The sequence below is a fragment of the Eutrigla gurnardus genome (assembly GCF_963514095.1).
Source record: "Eutrigla gurnardus genome assembly, chromosome: 2".
Taxonomy (NCBI): domain Eukaryota; kingdom Metazoa; phylum Chordata; class Actinopteri; order Perciformes; family Triglidae; genus Eutrigla; species Eutrigla gurnardus.
In genome coordinates, this window is record NC_139916.1 from 4,091,078 (window position 1) to 4,103,512 (window position 12,435).

A 12,435-nucleotide genomic window follows, 5' to 3' on the forward strand; every position below is an offset into this window, starting at 1 on the left:
AGAGAAAATATTTATATAAAAAAGGCAAAAAAAATATATATATAAAAAATGGGCTGCACAGTGGTGTAGTGGGTAGCACTGTCGCCTCACAGCGAGAGGGTCCCAGGTTCGATTCCTGGGTGTGGAGTTTGCATGTTCTCCCCGTGTGAGTGTGGGTTCTCTGGCTTCCTCCCAAAGACATGCAGGATGGGGATAGGTTAATTGATCACTCTAAATTGCCCGTAGGTGTGAATGTGCGTGAATGGTTGTCTGTCTCTACGGGGCCGTCCAGACGAAGCAAAACAAACTTTTTTTCTCCCTTTTGCCTTGGCGTCGTTTCAAGAACATCTGCGTCCAGACGAATCCACTGAAAATGACTCAGCGTAGTTCATATTCCAGGCCGATATGTGGCGCTGTTTCTGCTACAAAAATGCAGACGAAGAGACGGAGCTTGACCGGATGTTTGACATTGCTATGGCAACACGTGAGTTACGGCTAATCTCCGCCCAACCACCCGATCAATAAACACACATAAGATGACAATTTGGCCCGTATAAATAAAACCAACAATAAGCACCAACAGCCGTCACCCTAAGGACCGTGACGAGGCGTTGTCACACGTTGGGATGGATTAATTAGACAAATAAATGCCTACATTCATGGGAAGTTAGCTAGCGGTTGTTTGTTAGCATCGTAATAAAGTAGCATATCTGCGCCTTTTTTCCCGGAATATCGCCCCCCTCTCTCGGCTCAGTTTTTTTTTTTTTTCATACAGTGGTCCTGATACGCCGGCGTACAGACTAGCGGAATATCTGCTACGAGCACGGGGGCCGCCGTTATTGTTGTTGACGTCGAGGAGCGGGGCGATGACGTCAGCATATTTGTTTTCGTCGTCCACACGAAAACGATCACGAAACGGAGGGGTGTCGTTTTTCACTTTTCCACCCTGAGAGCTGGTTTCAAAAAAGTGCGTTTTCAGGCATTAAAAACGCCGGATTCGTATGGACGGCAGGGCGAAACGCACAAGACTTCTGTGTTTACGCACTAAATACGTTTTCGTGTGGACAGGTCCGCCCAGGGTGTACCCTGCCTTCGCCCAATGACAGCTGGGATCGGCTCCAGCCCACCCGCGACCCTGAATACAGGATAAGCGGTAGACGATGGATGGATGGAAAACAAAAACATTTTTGGGGTTAGCGGTACTGAGCCTTCACGTGGCAGCCCTGTTTTGACTAATTTTACAGTACCACACAGTTCTAGTTAATTTATTCTTTATTGGAATCAAAAGAATGGTTACGAACCACAGAAACCACCAATACAAGGCAAAATGATACGAGAAAGGAGAAATATGCAATTGTACTTATTTTTCACATAAATATGCTTGTAAACATTCACTTTAATATATAATTGTACTTGTAATCACTTATTCATCATGCACATATGCTAATTAGAATATTAAATGGCTAAAACATGTATCAGATACCAGTATTCCTGGTCTAGGAGGAATACAAAGAAGTAATGGTCATTTTAAGGACCTGGCGGTGGCCATTTTTAAATTGGGACCTTTCTGAGTATCACACTTTGGTAAACTTTTAGTATGTTTATAAGTACATCTGATACTACTATAATCCACTGACAAACCTTTTGTTAGAATTTTTTGGGGGTCAAGTCATATTTGCACCTGACTAAGTAGGTTTAAGCAGTAATTGTACCTGCAGAAAACAAGTACTGCCACCATCGAGGCAGCCGTACTTGAACAACTCCTGTCTTCTACTGCGAAGTATCTATAATCGAAATATCTTCCAGGTACAATGTGTCAGAAGTTATGGAACTGAAATATGCTACTAAATGCTTCCAATTCAAATATCTGTATAGTTCTATCTTTCTATGTAACGACCTTCCTTTCTTCAGTTCACTACATTAGACGTATCCTGTTTGTAAAGAGAGTAACTAAGGAAATTTTACTTGGAGTACTCTTCAGTTGAGCTACTTTTTAAATTGTTCTTTAGTCATTTTTTTCTACTCTTTTTGTGTATAATTTCAATCAACTAACGGTACTTCTACTTGAGGAGGATACTGCAGTACTCTTTACACTCCTGCATACTGTTGATCACAAGTTAATACCTGGCTGTCACCTTTTCTGCTAACCATAAAATCACACTGTTTGTACACACTGCTTGGTGGAATGTATATTCTGGACTTTGCTACCAGAGAGTGGTGACCCAGGGCCCTAGTTTCGTGGCGCAGCGCAGGGCGGCGCAGGGTGGCGGAGCCGGCGCAATGCAAGTTTCGACCAGCGCAGCCTTGCGCACGGTCAGTTTGGCAGTTTGGTGGATCGCCTGCGCCAAGATGGGTGTGGCGGCGCAGCAGGGGGAGGCGTCACAGATTCAGCTTGGCGTAGCGGAAGTTTCGTGGCAAAAAGCCTCGCCGAGACTGCGCTGAAAGCTCGCCAGCTCCAACCTGGTCTACTTTCGGCGCAAGGCGTAAATAAAGTCCATTCATTCAAGGCGAATCACAGCTGGCGGAGTGGAAGTTTGGCTGACGGCGCGCAGTGCGCACACGTCACCGAGACCTCACAAGCAGGTTTCCACAGTTCCAGGCACATTTAAATGCAATAAATAATCACAACAAACACTATTTAATGCAACTAATTGAATCAACACGTGGATTTATATCTATATAGATTGTCCCGTCAGATCAAAGGCGGATGGCACGCGTAACGTAAACTCAGCCTCTCGGACCAAAACATCTCCCTCTCTCTCTCCTGTTTTTGATAATATGGGCATTGTTATTATTATGATACGCGCGCACAGCGCGTGATGCGCGTGGTGGGAGCGGCGGCGCTGCTTCTGTCATCGGGTTGTCAAGTGACGGAACTTGCACTGAACCTCCCCTAACGCATTAAAGGAGAGGAGAGGAGCTCATTTGATTGGTGAAGATCTGAATCGGCTGTGTTAATCCCAGTCCACGCCTCGTCTCCCACTCACGCCTTCTTCTCCTCCCTCTTTCCCACTTGCGCCGGTGGGCGAGACAGGAGGTGTGCCTGCGCGGTGCACGAAACTTGCAAAGTCCAGGCGGACACACCCTGTCGGCGCGGCGCAGGTGCGCTGAAAGCTGACTGCGCCTGGTCTACGAAACTAGGGCCCCCAGTGTTCAATGAAAAGTTCATTATTCTGTTCGTCCATCTTTGCTTTTGAGTAGAATTTACAACAAGCTAAATGTCACCCTCAAATATCTACTTGGGGGTAAAGTCACCCCGTAGTGGATATACAGTGCATCGAGGTATTTACTGCTTCAGCTTTATTTCATTTGGACGGAATCAGAAATACTTTATTGATCGCCAGGAGGGAAATTGTTAAATATTTTATAACTGCATTAAGACAGCATGAAAAATCTGATTTGTGTCAATGAGTCTGTTTTCTCCAAATACATCATCTCATTAAGTGGTATGGGAGGAATAATTCATCTTTTAACATATACAATAGCTGTGAAGTCACTTGTCTCTCTGCTCACACAGGTTTTCTGCGAGGACTTTAATTCTGAGCCGCCCGACCCTTTAAGAAGAAGGAGTGCACTTCCCCTTTAAAATATCCGTCTCAAATGTTCCTGTTTGATAAGTCAGTCAGATCCAAAGATTCAGGCGAATATTCACTTGTTTTTTTACTTCACTAACAATATTTATGAGTCTCGAGAGAGGATCCAATGCGATTAATATCTTTTGCCAAAGTGCATTTGAACAATTGGCTCCGAATGAGGTTGAGATTGATGCCACCTGGGTGTAATTCCAGAGCTCCTCCCTGATTGGCCGCAGACAGCAGGTGACTGCTTATGAAAGCTGAAAAAAACTCCAACAAACCGGTCGGTCTGTTTTTCACTCGGCAGGAAAATGGAGGAAGGCCAATGTGTTGTGTACCAGGAGGGTGTTTTTTTTCTCATTAACTGTCTGCAGAGGACCCTGAATGATGAACCTAATTAAATAGTTTGTTTTTTTCTTTTTTGTGGCTGGCCAGAAAATTGTGTTTTTCTGGAGAATCAACGCATGCATGCTGGCTAACTGTCCCCACTCACACGACCACCCATCCTCAAGTACAACAGTTAGTTAGCAGGGTGTCGAGTGTTAAGGTTATAAGCTGGCATCTGTATCAAATAAACATAAATCCTAATTTTCAAAACAGCAGTCTATATTAAAATGAATCTAGGGCATATGGTAATTGAAGATTAGATAGAATACCTCCTCAATAAATGAGCAAAGGAGCTTCCTATTTTTTGACAACTCGAGGGGCAACACAAACGTTTCCACTACTGTTGATCAAGGCAAAGTGCTGTGTCCTTCAGCTGCAGCCTCTCTGCATTAGCTAAAAGTGGAGGATTGTTGTTATTCTTGGCCCAGGTGTGAATGTGTCTACATGTGTGAATGCGAGGAGTGGAGGTTGTTCACCATTACACAATAAAGCATAAGGACGTGATTTTACAGGAACATCGTCTTCAAAAAATTTTAAGTTTGAGTTCAATGAGATCAGTGTGGGAGATAAGTGTTCCCTTTAAACTGTCGGTTCACCAAACTAAACTCCGTTCGGAAAAGTGAAGCCAAATACTGGCATTCTCTTTAGGGCGACTCATCTGGTTGCAAAAAGAAGTCACATTGTATAGAAGTCTATGAGAAAATGATCCTACTTCTCACTTGATTTATTATCTCAGTAAACATTGTAAACATGAGGTTTCAAATCTTTTTTTTAATGCAGCATGATGTTCATTTTGTAAATTATGGTCCCAATTAAAGTAAAATATACAATAAAGTTAGGTGTGCTTTAGAGAGATCGCTACTACAGCATCGCTTAAGTCAGTTAGCTACTAAGATGACAAGTTATTCCTCAAAAGAGTTAAACTTCTCTAAAAATATATATTTTAGGGTTCCCCCTTAATGCTCCTTGCACTGTTTTATGTTTTGCTCGCTGTTATGAACGTTGATTGCTCTTATTTGATTTTGTACGGTGACCTTGAGTATTTAGAAAGGCACCCATAAATAATATTAATTATTATTATTATTATTACATTTCTCAAATTAGACTTTCTCGGTCGAGCTCTGCGGTAATAATAAGAAAGGTGTTGCATAGCACCAACAGCTGCATTATTACACTGAGGCAGTGGATCAGATGATTGATCATGGGGGTAAAGACATTACCAGCAGAAACACTCTTATGTGCAACAGAAAGAGTCACGGCCAATGAGGAAACTCCAACTCGACCAACCAATGATGTAGCTTCATCACTCGCCTGCTCATTGACTCACTAAGTGACAGACTTTGTGTTTGGAAGGCTAGTATCTGCTTTGCTGTACTCCAGAAAAAAATCCTGCCATGCACCTTTCCACAGCACATCGACCAATCAGAGACACCCTTCTGATGTTAGACTGTGGATGCACCAATCAGACTTTTTCAGTCCTGAATATTGATACATTGGTTCTGGGTATCGACATTCAGATACCCAGAACCCAGATACTTGTGTTTGCCTCACTGTGAAAGTGACTGTCCTCATTCTTTTATGTGTAAGGCAACATCAGGCTGGAAAACAAAATCTAACAAATACATAAAATGTATTGAATTGTTAGTTATTAAAATAATGGTATCCGATGCCAGATCAGCCTATCGTCACTGATGCCCGATCCAGCAGTGTTTATCGGACCAACGTCCTATATCAGTATCGGAGCAGGTCTAGTCCAGATACTGAAATAAGGTCATAAAGACACTCTTGGGGAGCAGCCACATCAGTCATAGTATGACTGAGAATGTACGGCCTGCCTTTTCGCCTTGAAGGTAGCCTGCAGAGCCTCCATAAAAAGGGGTCCATGAAGGAAAAAAAAGTGGCTGCAGGCTTTACAATACTGTTCCTATGCGTCTGTGCCTGTGGTTGCTCCAGCAGGCGCAGTAAAAGAGGATGTTAATGAACTGCTGTCACACGTAGGCTGGGTGCCTTTGAGGCAGCAGTCAGGATTCTCTCCACGTACTCGGTCTGTTTGGAGTGTGGAGGCTGTGATGTGCTGCCTGACTGCAGAGAGTCCCTTGCAGCCAGACAGGAGGGGACCAACTCGGTGCAGGGGGGGTCCCTGATGTGGTCCCACTCTCTCACCGGCAGAGCAAAGGCTCAGGCTATGTGTCTTTGTGTCCGAGATGCATGCTGGTTTTGTGTGCAGGTGCATTTGTCAGCAGGATGCATGTATGAATAAATGTAACTTGCAGACACTGGTGCCCTGTAGATGACTCGTATTAGCAACAAAACGAGAAACCAAGGAACAAGCGATGTTTGTGTGGATGTGTTTGTTTGTAAGAGAGACAGAGCCGGTCTGCCCGCTGATCTCCCCTGCAATCTGCCACGGCTGCACCCTGGGTAGTGTCAGAACGGCTCAGGCACCCGCCGTGCCACCTGTCACCCCCCCAGACCCTGAGGCTCACTGCCGGCTCCAGCCACCTGACACCAAGGCCCAGCCTCAATTACATTGCTATCACACACCCAGGATTGGTTCTTTCAGCTGACATTATTACCTTTCACCTCTCCACAAAAAAAAAACTCCTATGGCTCCATCTCCAGGTCCAACGGAGGTCTTGCTCTCTATTATTCAAGGTTTGAAATGCAAATCTGTAGCTCGGACGTAAGTTAAGCTAAAGACGTTATCAGAAGAACGGGTACCCCTTGAAGGGGAATTCGGGGGACTCTCTTGTAAGCGTGACATCTGGCTCCACCAAACATCTGAGTAAGCAGATTGGCCTCGCAGGCCTGGTGTGACGGCCGACGAGGAAGCTGGGAGATGTGGGAGAACTGAGATCTGCACAGCTCCGCTGCTCAAGCTGTCACTTTAGCTTGGCTTGGCACAGTTTGATTCTCCCTGGCTCTGAAGCATTAGGCCCACTCTTCTGACTGCCGCTGCCCTGCCGGCACCGAGCCAACTCTTTCATGGGGGAGGTCGATCATCACTCTCACTCTTTTCTTTCTTTCTTCCTTCTTCTTCTTCTCCTGCTTAGTTTCTCTCAGCAGGGCTCTGGCTTCTCATTGCAATCTTTCCCCCCCTTTTTCTCCCTCCCCTGCCAGTTTCTTATCCTATCCCCACAAGAAACCACGAAATGGGATCCATTATAATCTGCCATTATTTGCTATTCCCAGTTCCTCTGCAGTACTCTAAGCTACTCATATGCTCTCCTCTTGCCATCTTTGTTCTTCTCTAAGTAGGCGTTCAGTGATTCGGCAGTCACTCCACCCACCAGGATCCACTTTGGCATTAAGACAACCACTTTAAGATCCTTAGTGTGACAAGGTAACTCGCTATGAACTGCATAAGTGCTCAGATGAACGAAACAGTTTGAACTAAGAACTTAAACGTTCCGATGCATCGACTTTGAAGCCATACATTTACATAAAAACGAAACACTGTAGGTTAGTAACGTACAAATCCACAGCAAATATGGCTGTTAGTGAGGTTAAAGTTAGTCTCGCATAGTCAGACCTAGCTCTATGGCTTTTCTGGCACCACACACTCGTCATCGTCTTGGGTGGTGTGAAGAACAAGATGCAGTGATGGTGCTTTCACAAGATAGACGGCACAGATAGAAGAAAGGGTTCGAGAATACCACATGAGACACACGGCTGCTTTAAACTCAGTCTACATTCGGTGAGTACCAGATAACAAGCTGAAGCAAGAAGTGTCTCATTTCCTCCCCGCAAAAAAAAAGGAAGCTTTTGTGGAGGCTTTTCATTATTCCATCCGAGTACTGAAGATTAATTATTTGAGTCAGGTAATTACCCACTCGCGACGGGATAAACTGTCCTCGCCTCTAATTTGCGAGAGGTTCAGGATGTGCTGTTGGCTAAGTGATCTAAGTGCACATATGTAACCACAATGTCCCTGACTTTTCTTCTATATTTCATCAGATAGAAACATCACAATCCTTGTTTGCGTGTTCTTTAAAGTGTTCGACTATGGCTGTTATCTTTTAGTAGTGAATGCGTCATTTTTGTGAAGCTATTTTACTGTTTACTGTGCTTTTAAAGGGATCACAAATTATGCTGTATTTGCCTCTTGAGGAACTTTATAAAACAACAGCTACCAACACAGGAAAAGCTTCTGGCATCGCCCTTTTTGTTGCCTTTGCTGTTTGCTGGTCATTTATGTTGTCATACACAGTACATTTTACTCCGGAGCACATCCGTATGAGGTACTACTCACTTGTCTGGCCTGCCAGGCACCTGCAGGCGTAAGCGACATTTGTTAGCACTCTGGATCTGTTCTTCTTTGATGCGAATAAGCCTCTGTAGAGCCAGACACCAGTCCTGTGCCACCGTGGTGTTCAGGTTCTTTTGATGAGGGGGGGGAAACAGACACGCAATTAAAAACCAGTTTTCTCGGCTGTGGCGTGCAGCAGGTCATCTCACCCAGACACGAGTACTGTACTTGCATATTAATGTTCTTAAAAAACACACAAACAACCACACATCCACGGGCATTAAAATCTCAGTACAATCATTTGATGCTACGCGGTTGTGGCATTTTCATCCCCTCAAATGTAACTTTGAATTTACTTCAACACCAGCATCCAATTTTACAGTAAAACCTCGTCCTTCAAGTCAGAGAGAATCAAATCAAATTTCCGAAGTCAATGAGCTGTGCAGAACTACTTTGTCTGTTTGTTCGGTAGACGGGTATTAGAACTGGAGTGGAAAGTGAAAATCAGTCATTTTGGCGGCAGGGCCAGTATCGCTTCTCCTGAGGACACCGTGCTCATTATGCAAGGAGGCAAAAAGGTGCCGCCATTAGCCTGAGAGGCTCTTTGGTGATTGCCGGAGTACATCTCCCTGGTTGTCTCGTGTAGAGTACGCTGGCGTTAATGTGTTAGTGGCACACTACTGGGAAGTGTCCTGATTTGAACGCCACGGGAGCGGATATCTTTCCTAACATGGTGAATCTGACACTTCTGTGTGAGAATATCAGAGGGAATATGTCATTCCCACCATTGTGGGACTGTTGATGAGGAGACAGATGGGAGACTTCACTATCCTTTTTGCAATTTCTTTAAGAGGAAAACAAGAAAGGGATCTCCCCCTAATGGTTTTCCTTGTACCATCCGGACTTGATCTCTTAGTTTGCTCTGAAAGCGGCGATTCAAATTAGCGCCGCATACTTCAATTTCGTCTTCGCTCCCTCCTGTGATTCCTCCGTGTGTTCTCAGGGCTTTGGATCTACTGTAAAGTTAGCTGCCGTTTACGGAATACATTGCTATTTCCATATACATATATTCAGCCAATGTATTTAGATAACTGGCTTATAAATAATAGGTAGCAATGAAAGCAGTTTTCGGAAGGGGGGTCCGGTTTGAAGGTCATTCTGTGGGCTTTTTTTTTTGTCGTTAAGAGGCCAATTTGAACAAAAGGCTTTTAGAGAGAACGGAGCTGTGTAGTGGTGTGCTAAATTCAGCGCTTTGGCCTGCAGAGTCAGTTGGACTGAGGAAACCTTACCCGTCAGCTGACTTTGTTGCATTATAAATATAATGACACACATTTGTTTTCCTCGTGAGACAGTGAAACCACAGTAGAAGTGGAGCTCACCTGGTACATCCCCTGCATGGTGCCGATGAGGAGCGTGACCTCCTCCACGACGGAAAGGTCGTGTTGCAGTTCCTGCAGCTCGTGGTAAAGACGCGGAGGGCCGAGGATCGCTTTGCCTGAGAAGAGGGCGACACACAAAGTCATGAGTTTGTATTATCACAAGCAAAATGTCAAAAAAATGAAAATGCCATCAGTTACATCAGTTACACAACGCTCAAAGTGATTTCTTCAAATTGATTGTTTAATTCAAAAGACAGCCCAAAATTGAACACACACGGTGACAAAAAGTCTAAGAATGGAAGTTTAATTTTTTTATTGCTAATCATTTAAAGCAGAGATCTTTAACAGGGGTCCGGGACCCCTAGGGGGTCCACATAGTTACTGCAGGGGGTCCGTTATACATGGCACTATAGGCTGCATTATACATTATTATTGACCCGGTTTAATAAGGAACACTGTTTTATACAATATGTAATGGGGGTCACTATAAGCCTTGAGGGCCTGGAAAAGGTTGAAGACCTCTGATTTAAAGGATACAATCTCAAAAATAAATACAATGGACATACGTGGTCAACCATCCTGATGCAGGCTTGAAATATAGACGAACATTCAAGGTCAAAGTGCACCACGCTCAGAGAAAACAATAACACTGCCTCGGAGAACGAGTGGAAATGCAGAAAGAAAAGTTCCCTTTAGCTGGAACTCCAGTGGCACTAATAAAAGAGGTTCGATGTGCAGATGGATCGATCTTCACTATTTGTTGAACTACTGGGGATGAATTTATGAGTAAAAAAAAAAAAAAATCTGATGGAGAAACTGTTATTTGGAGCTATGATGCCCTTTTGCTTGCCAATGGGAATGCAGGTGTCTCATTAGACAACTTCAGCATCGATTTGAGACCCGCCGCTACCTTCAAACTCTCTCTCTCTCTCCCCCACTGCTGCTTGCGAATCAATAGCTGTGTCTCCTCCTGTCTGCCGTCCCCCGTCCCCCCCCCCCCCCCTGGCCTACGTCTCCACGGCAGCAGGCTCCATGAGGACTGCCTAATTAAATTCTGCAGGTAGATTTTACTGGGGAGCTCTGTCCTGCGCTGTCACCGCTGCCACATAATAAAGTAGCAGAAAGAGCTGAGCCGGTAGGCGGGCGTAGTGAGGCGTGCTCCTCCGAAGGGACCCGCCGTCTTTTGTCTACCCATGTGCATAAATGGAGAGAGAGAGACATAGAGAGAGAGAGTAAAACCACCCGTAAGAGAGTGGTTGGCTCGCATTGGTTATTTAAAGACCTCCGTTGTCGCTGTTGGGGTTTAATGGGATCTCTGTCACGGGCCACCAATGACATATGTCACCTATGCAAGGGAATCAATAGGTGAGACATCTGAATATAAAAGGCTGTCCTGCAGAGCTGCGGGAACAATGTCTGCCCGTCCTCTCCAAAGGGGATTTCCTGGACCCCTGTACAGGTTCGTTGATTCCTCCGCGGGCCCCGCTGTTGGCTACGGCCCCGAGAGGTGAATGTGCTGAGTTGTAATCCAGCGTAATCCCGTTGGTGAGGCAGGATATGGTTTTCAACATTCAGACATGGCTATTCACATCGGCGGCCAGGCGTGTAGCCCCGCTGGTGTGTGAGAGGCCAGAGACCAAAGAGGTCCATCCCTGCTTTCTCCAGGAATAAGTCGGCGATCGAGCACTCTATAGCTGCTGTGCCGGTGGATTTTAAGACAATGCAGCTTCCACACCTGCATCAACAACACCCCCCTCCGTCTGATCCGCAGCCAAAGCCCCACTGGTACGCTTCTGACAGGAAATAAAAAACTGCACTCTTGACAGCAGGTCAAAAGAGAAGCAGCAATAACGGGAGGCGTAATGGAGGCAGGATGAAGGTAAGACGGCGTGAGACCAAACAACCGGTGTGCTTTCTGTGTGTTGGCAAGAGTGGACGGTGAAAGAGACGGGGTCCGACAGAGACGTGGAGACAAAATGGAAGTGTGAGAAAGACGGAGCCTGCATTTCCCTTAAGGGCGGCTTGCTTGGATAAAGAAGGGCACCAGGGCCTGCAAGAGATGAAAAATGACTCCATTTCAAGCCATGCTGAGGGAGAGCAGGATTTAGACTCGACACCCTCACTGAATGACATCACAGGGGATGGAACTATAAATAGATGGGACAGGCTGTCTGAATGGAAAATTTGGGGGAACAGTCCCATGGATGTTCAGGGGAGGTTTGTGAATGGAAATGATTACGGTGACTGCACCGTGTCGAAAAGGGGGTAAAAAAAAAAGAAAGAAAGGGATTGTCAGAATCCAGCGCCCTCTGTGAGGCATAACATTTGCAGAGCTAGATGCAGGTGAAAGGAAGAGAGACAGCCACATTGAGAGCTAACCTTAAAAGATCCCCTTGCAAGCAGAGCTGCGACTACACACTACCAGTGCGCTACAGGAAAAAAAAAAAAGCAGAACCATAATCAGGTGAGAATCTGAACTAGCGCTCAGAAACAGTAGGTGCTCGCCGAGCATGACACGGGGGTAGCTCTGAAGAAGGCGCCATTAATATTTAAGTCATGGAGCCGAAACTTTAAAAAGCCTGTACCATTACATCCTGATAAGGCTTTGTATCTCCCTTCTCCCGTGGCACATTTATCAGGGATCTCGTCAAGCTCTGTATACACCGGAGTTTACCGAGGGCTGGTCGAGAGAACCGGTGTTTTTTAACCGCCGATTCCTATCTACTGCTACCGGCTCTCCTAATTGGGCCTGGAAAAGGAGGGAATAATCTCTGCAGATTGATGACTCCACTCTCGATGTGTTTGTGGTCTATCAGAGAGTGAAATGAGACTGTGGGGATGTTGCGGCTCTCTCTCTCAACCCCCT

At 45.4% G+C, this 12,435-nt stretch overlaps 1 protein-coding gene across 3 annotated transcripts in view; it reads right to left on the bottom strand.

The window, feature by feature from the left end:
• Nucleotides 1-12,435, bottom strand: part of arhgef10la (Rho guanine nucleotide exchange factor (GEF) 10-like a) — a 118,799-nt gene that overhangs the window by 66,313 nt on the left and 40,051 nt on the right. For all 3 annotated transcript variants that reach the window (XM_084033308.1, XM_084033310.1, XM_084033309.1), the window contains 2 exons: nt 9,570-9,685; nt 8,194-8,321 (listed from right to left, as the gene is read on the bottom strand). In XM_084033308.1, coding sequence (XP_083889434.1) covers nt 8,194-8,321; nt 9,570-9,685 — 244 coding nt within the window. The remainder of the gene's footprint in view (nt 1-8,193; nt 8,322-9,569; nt 9,686-12,435) is intronic.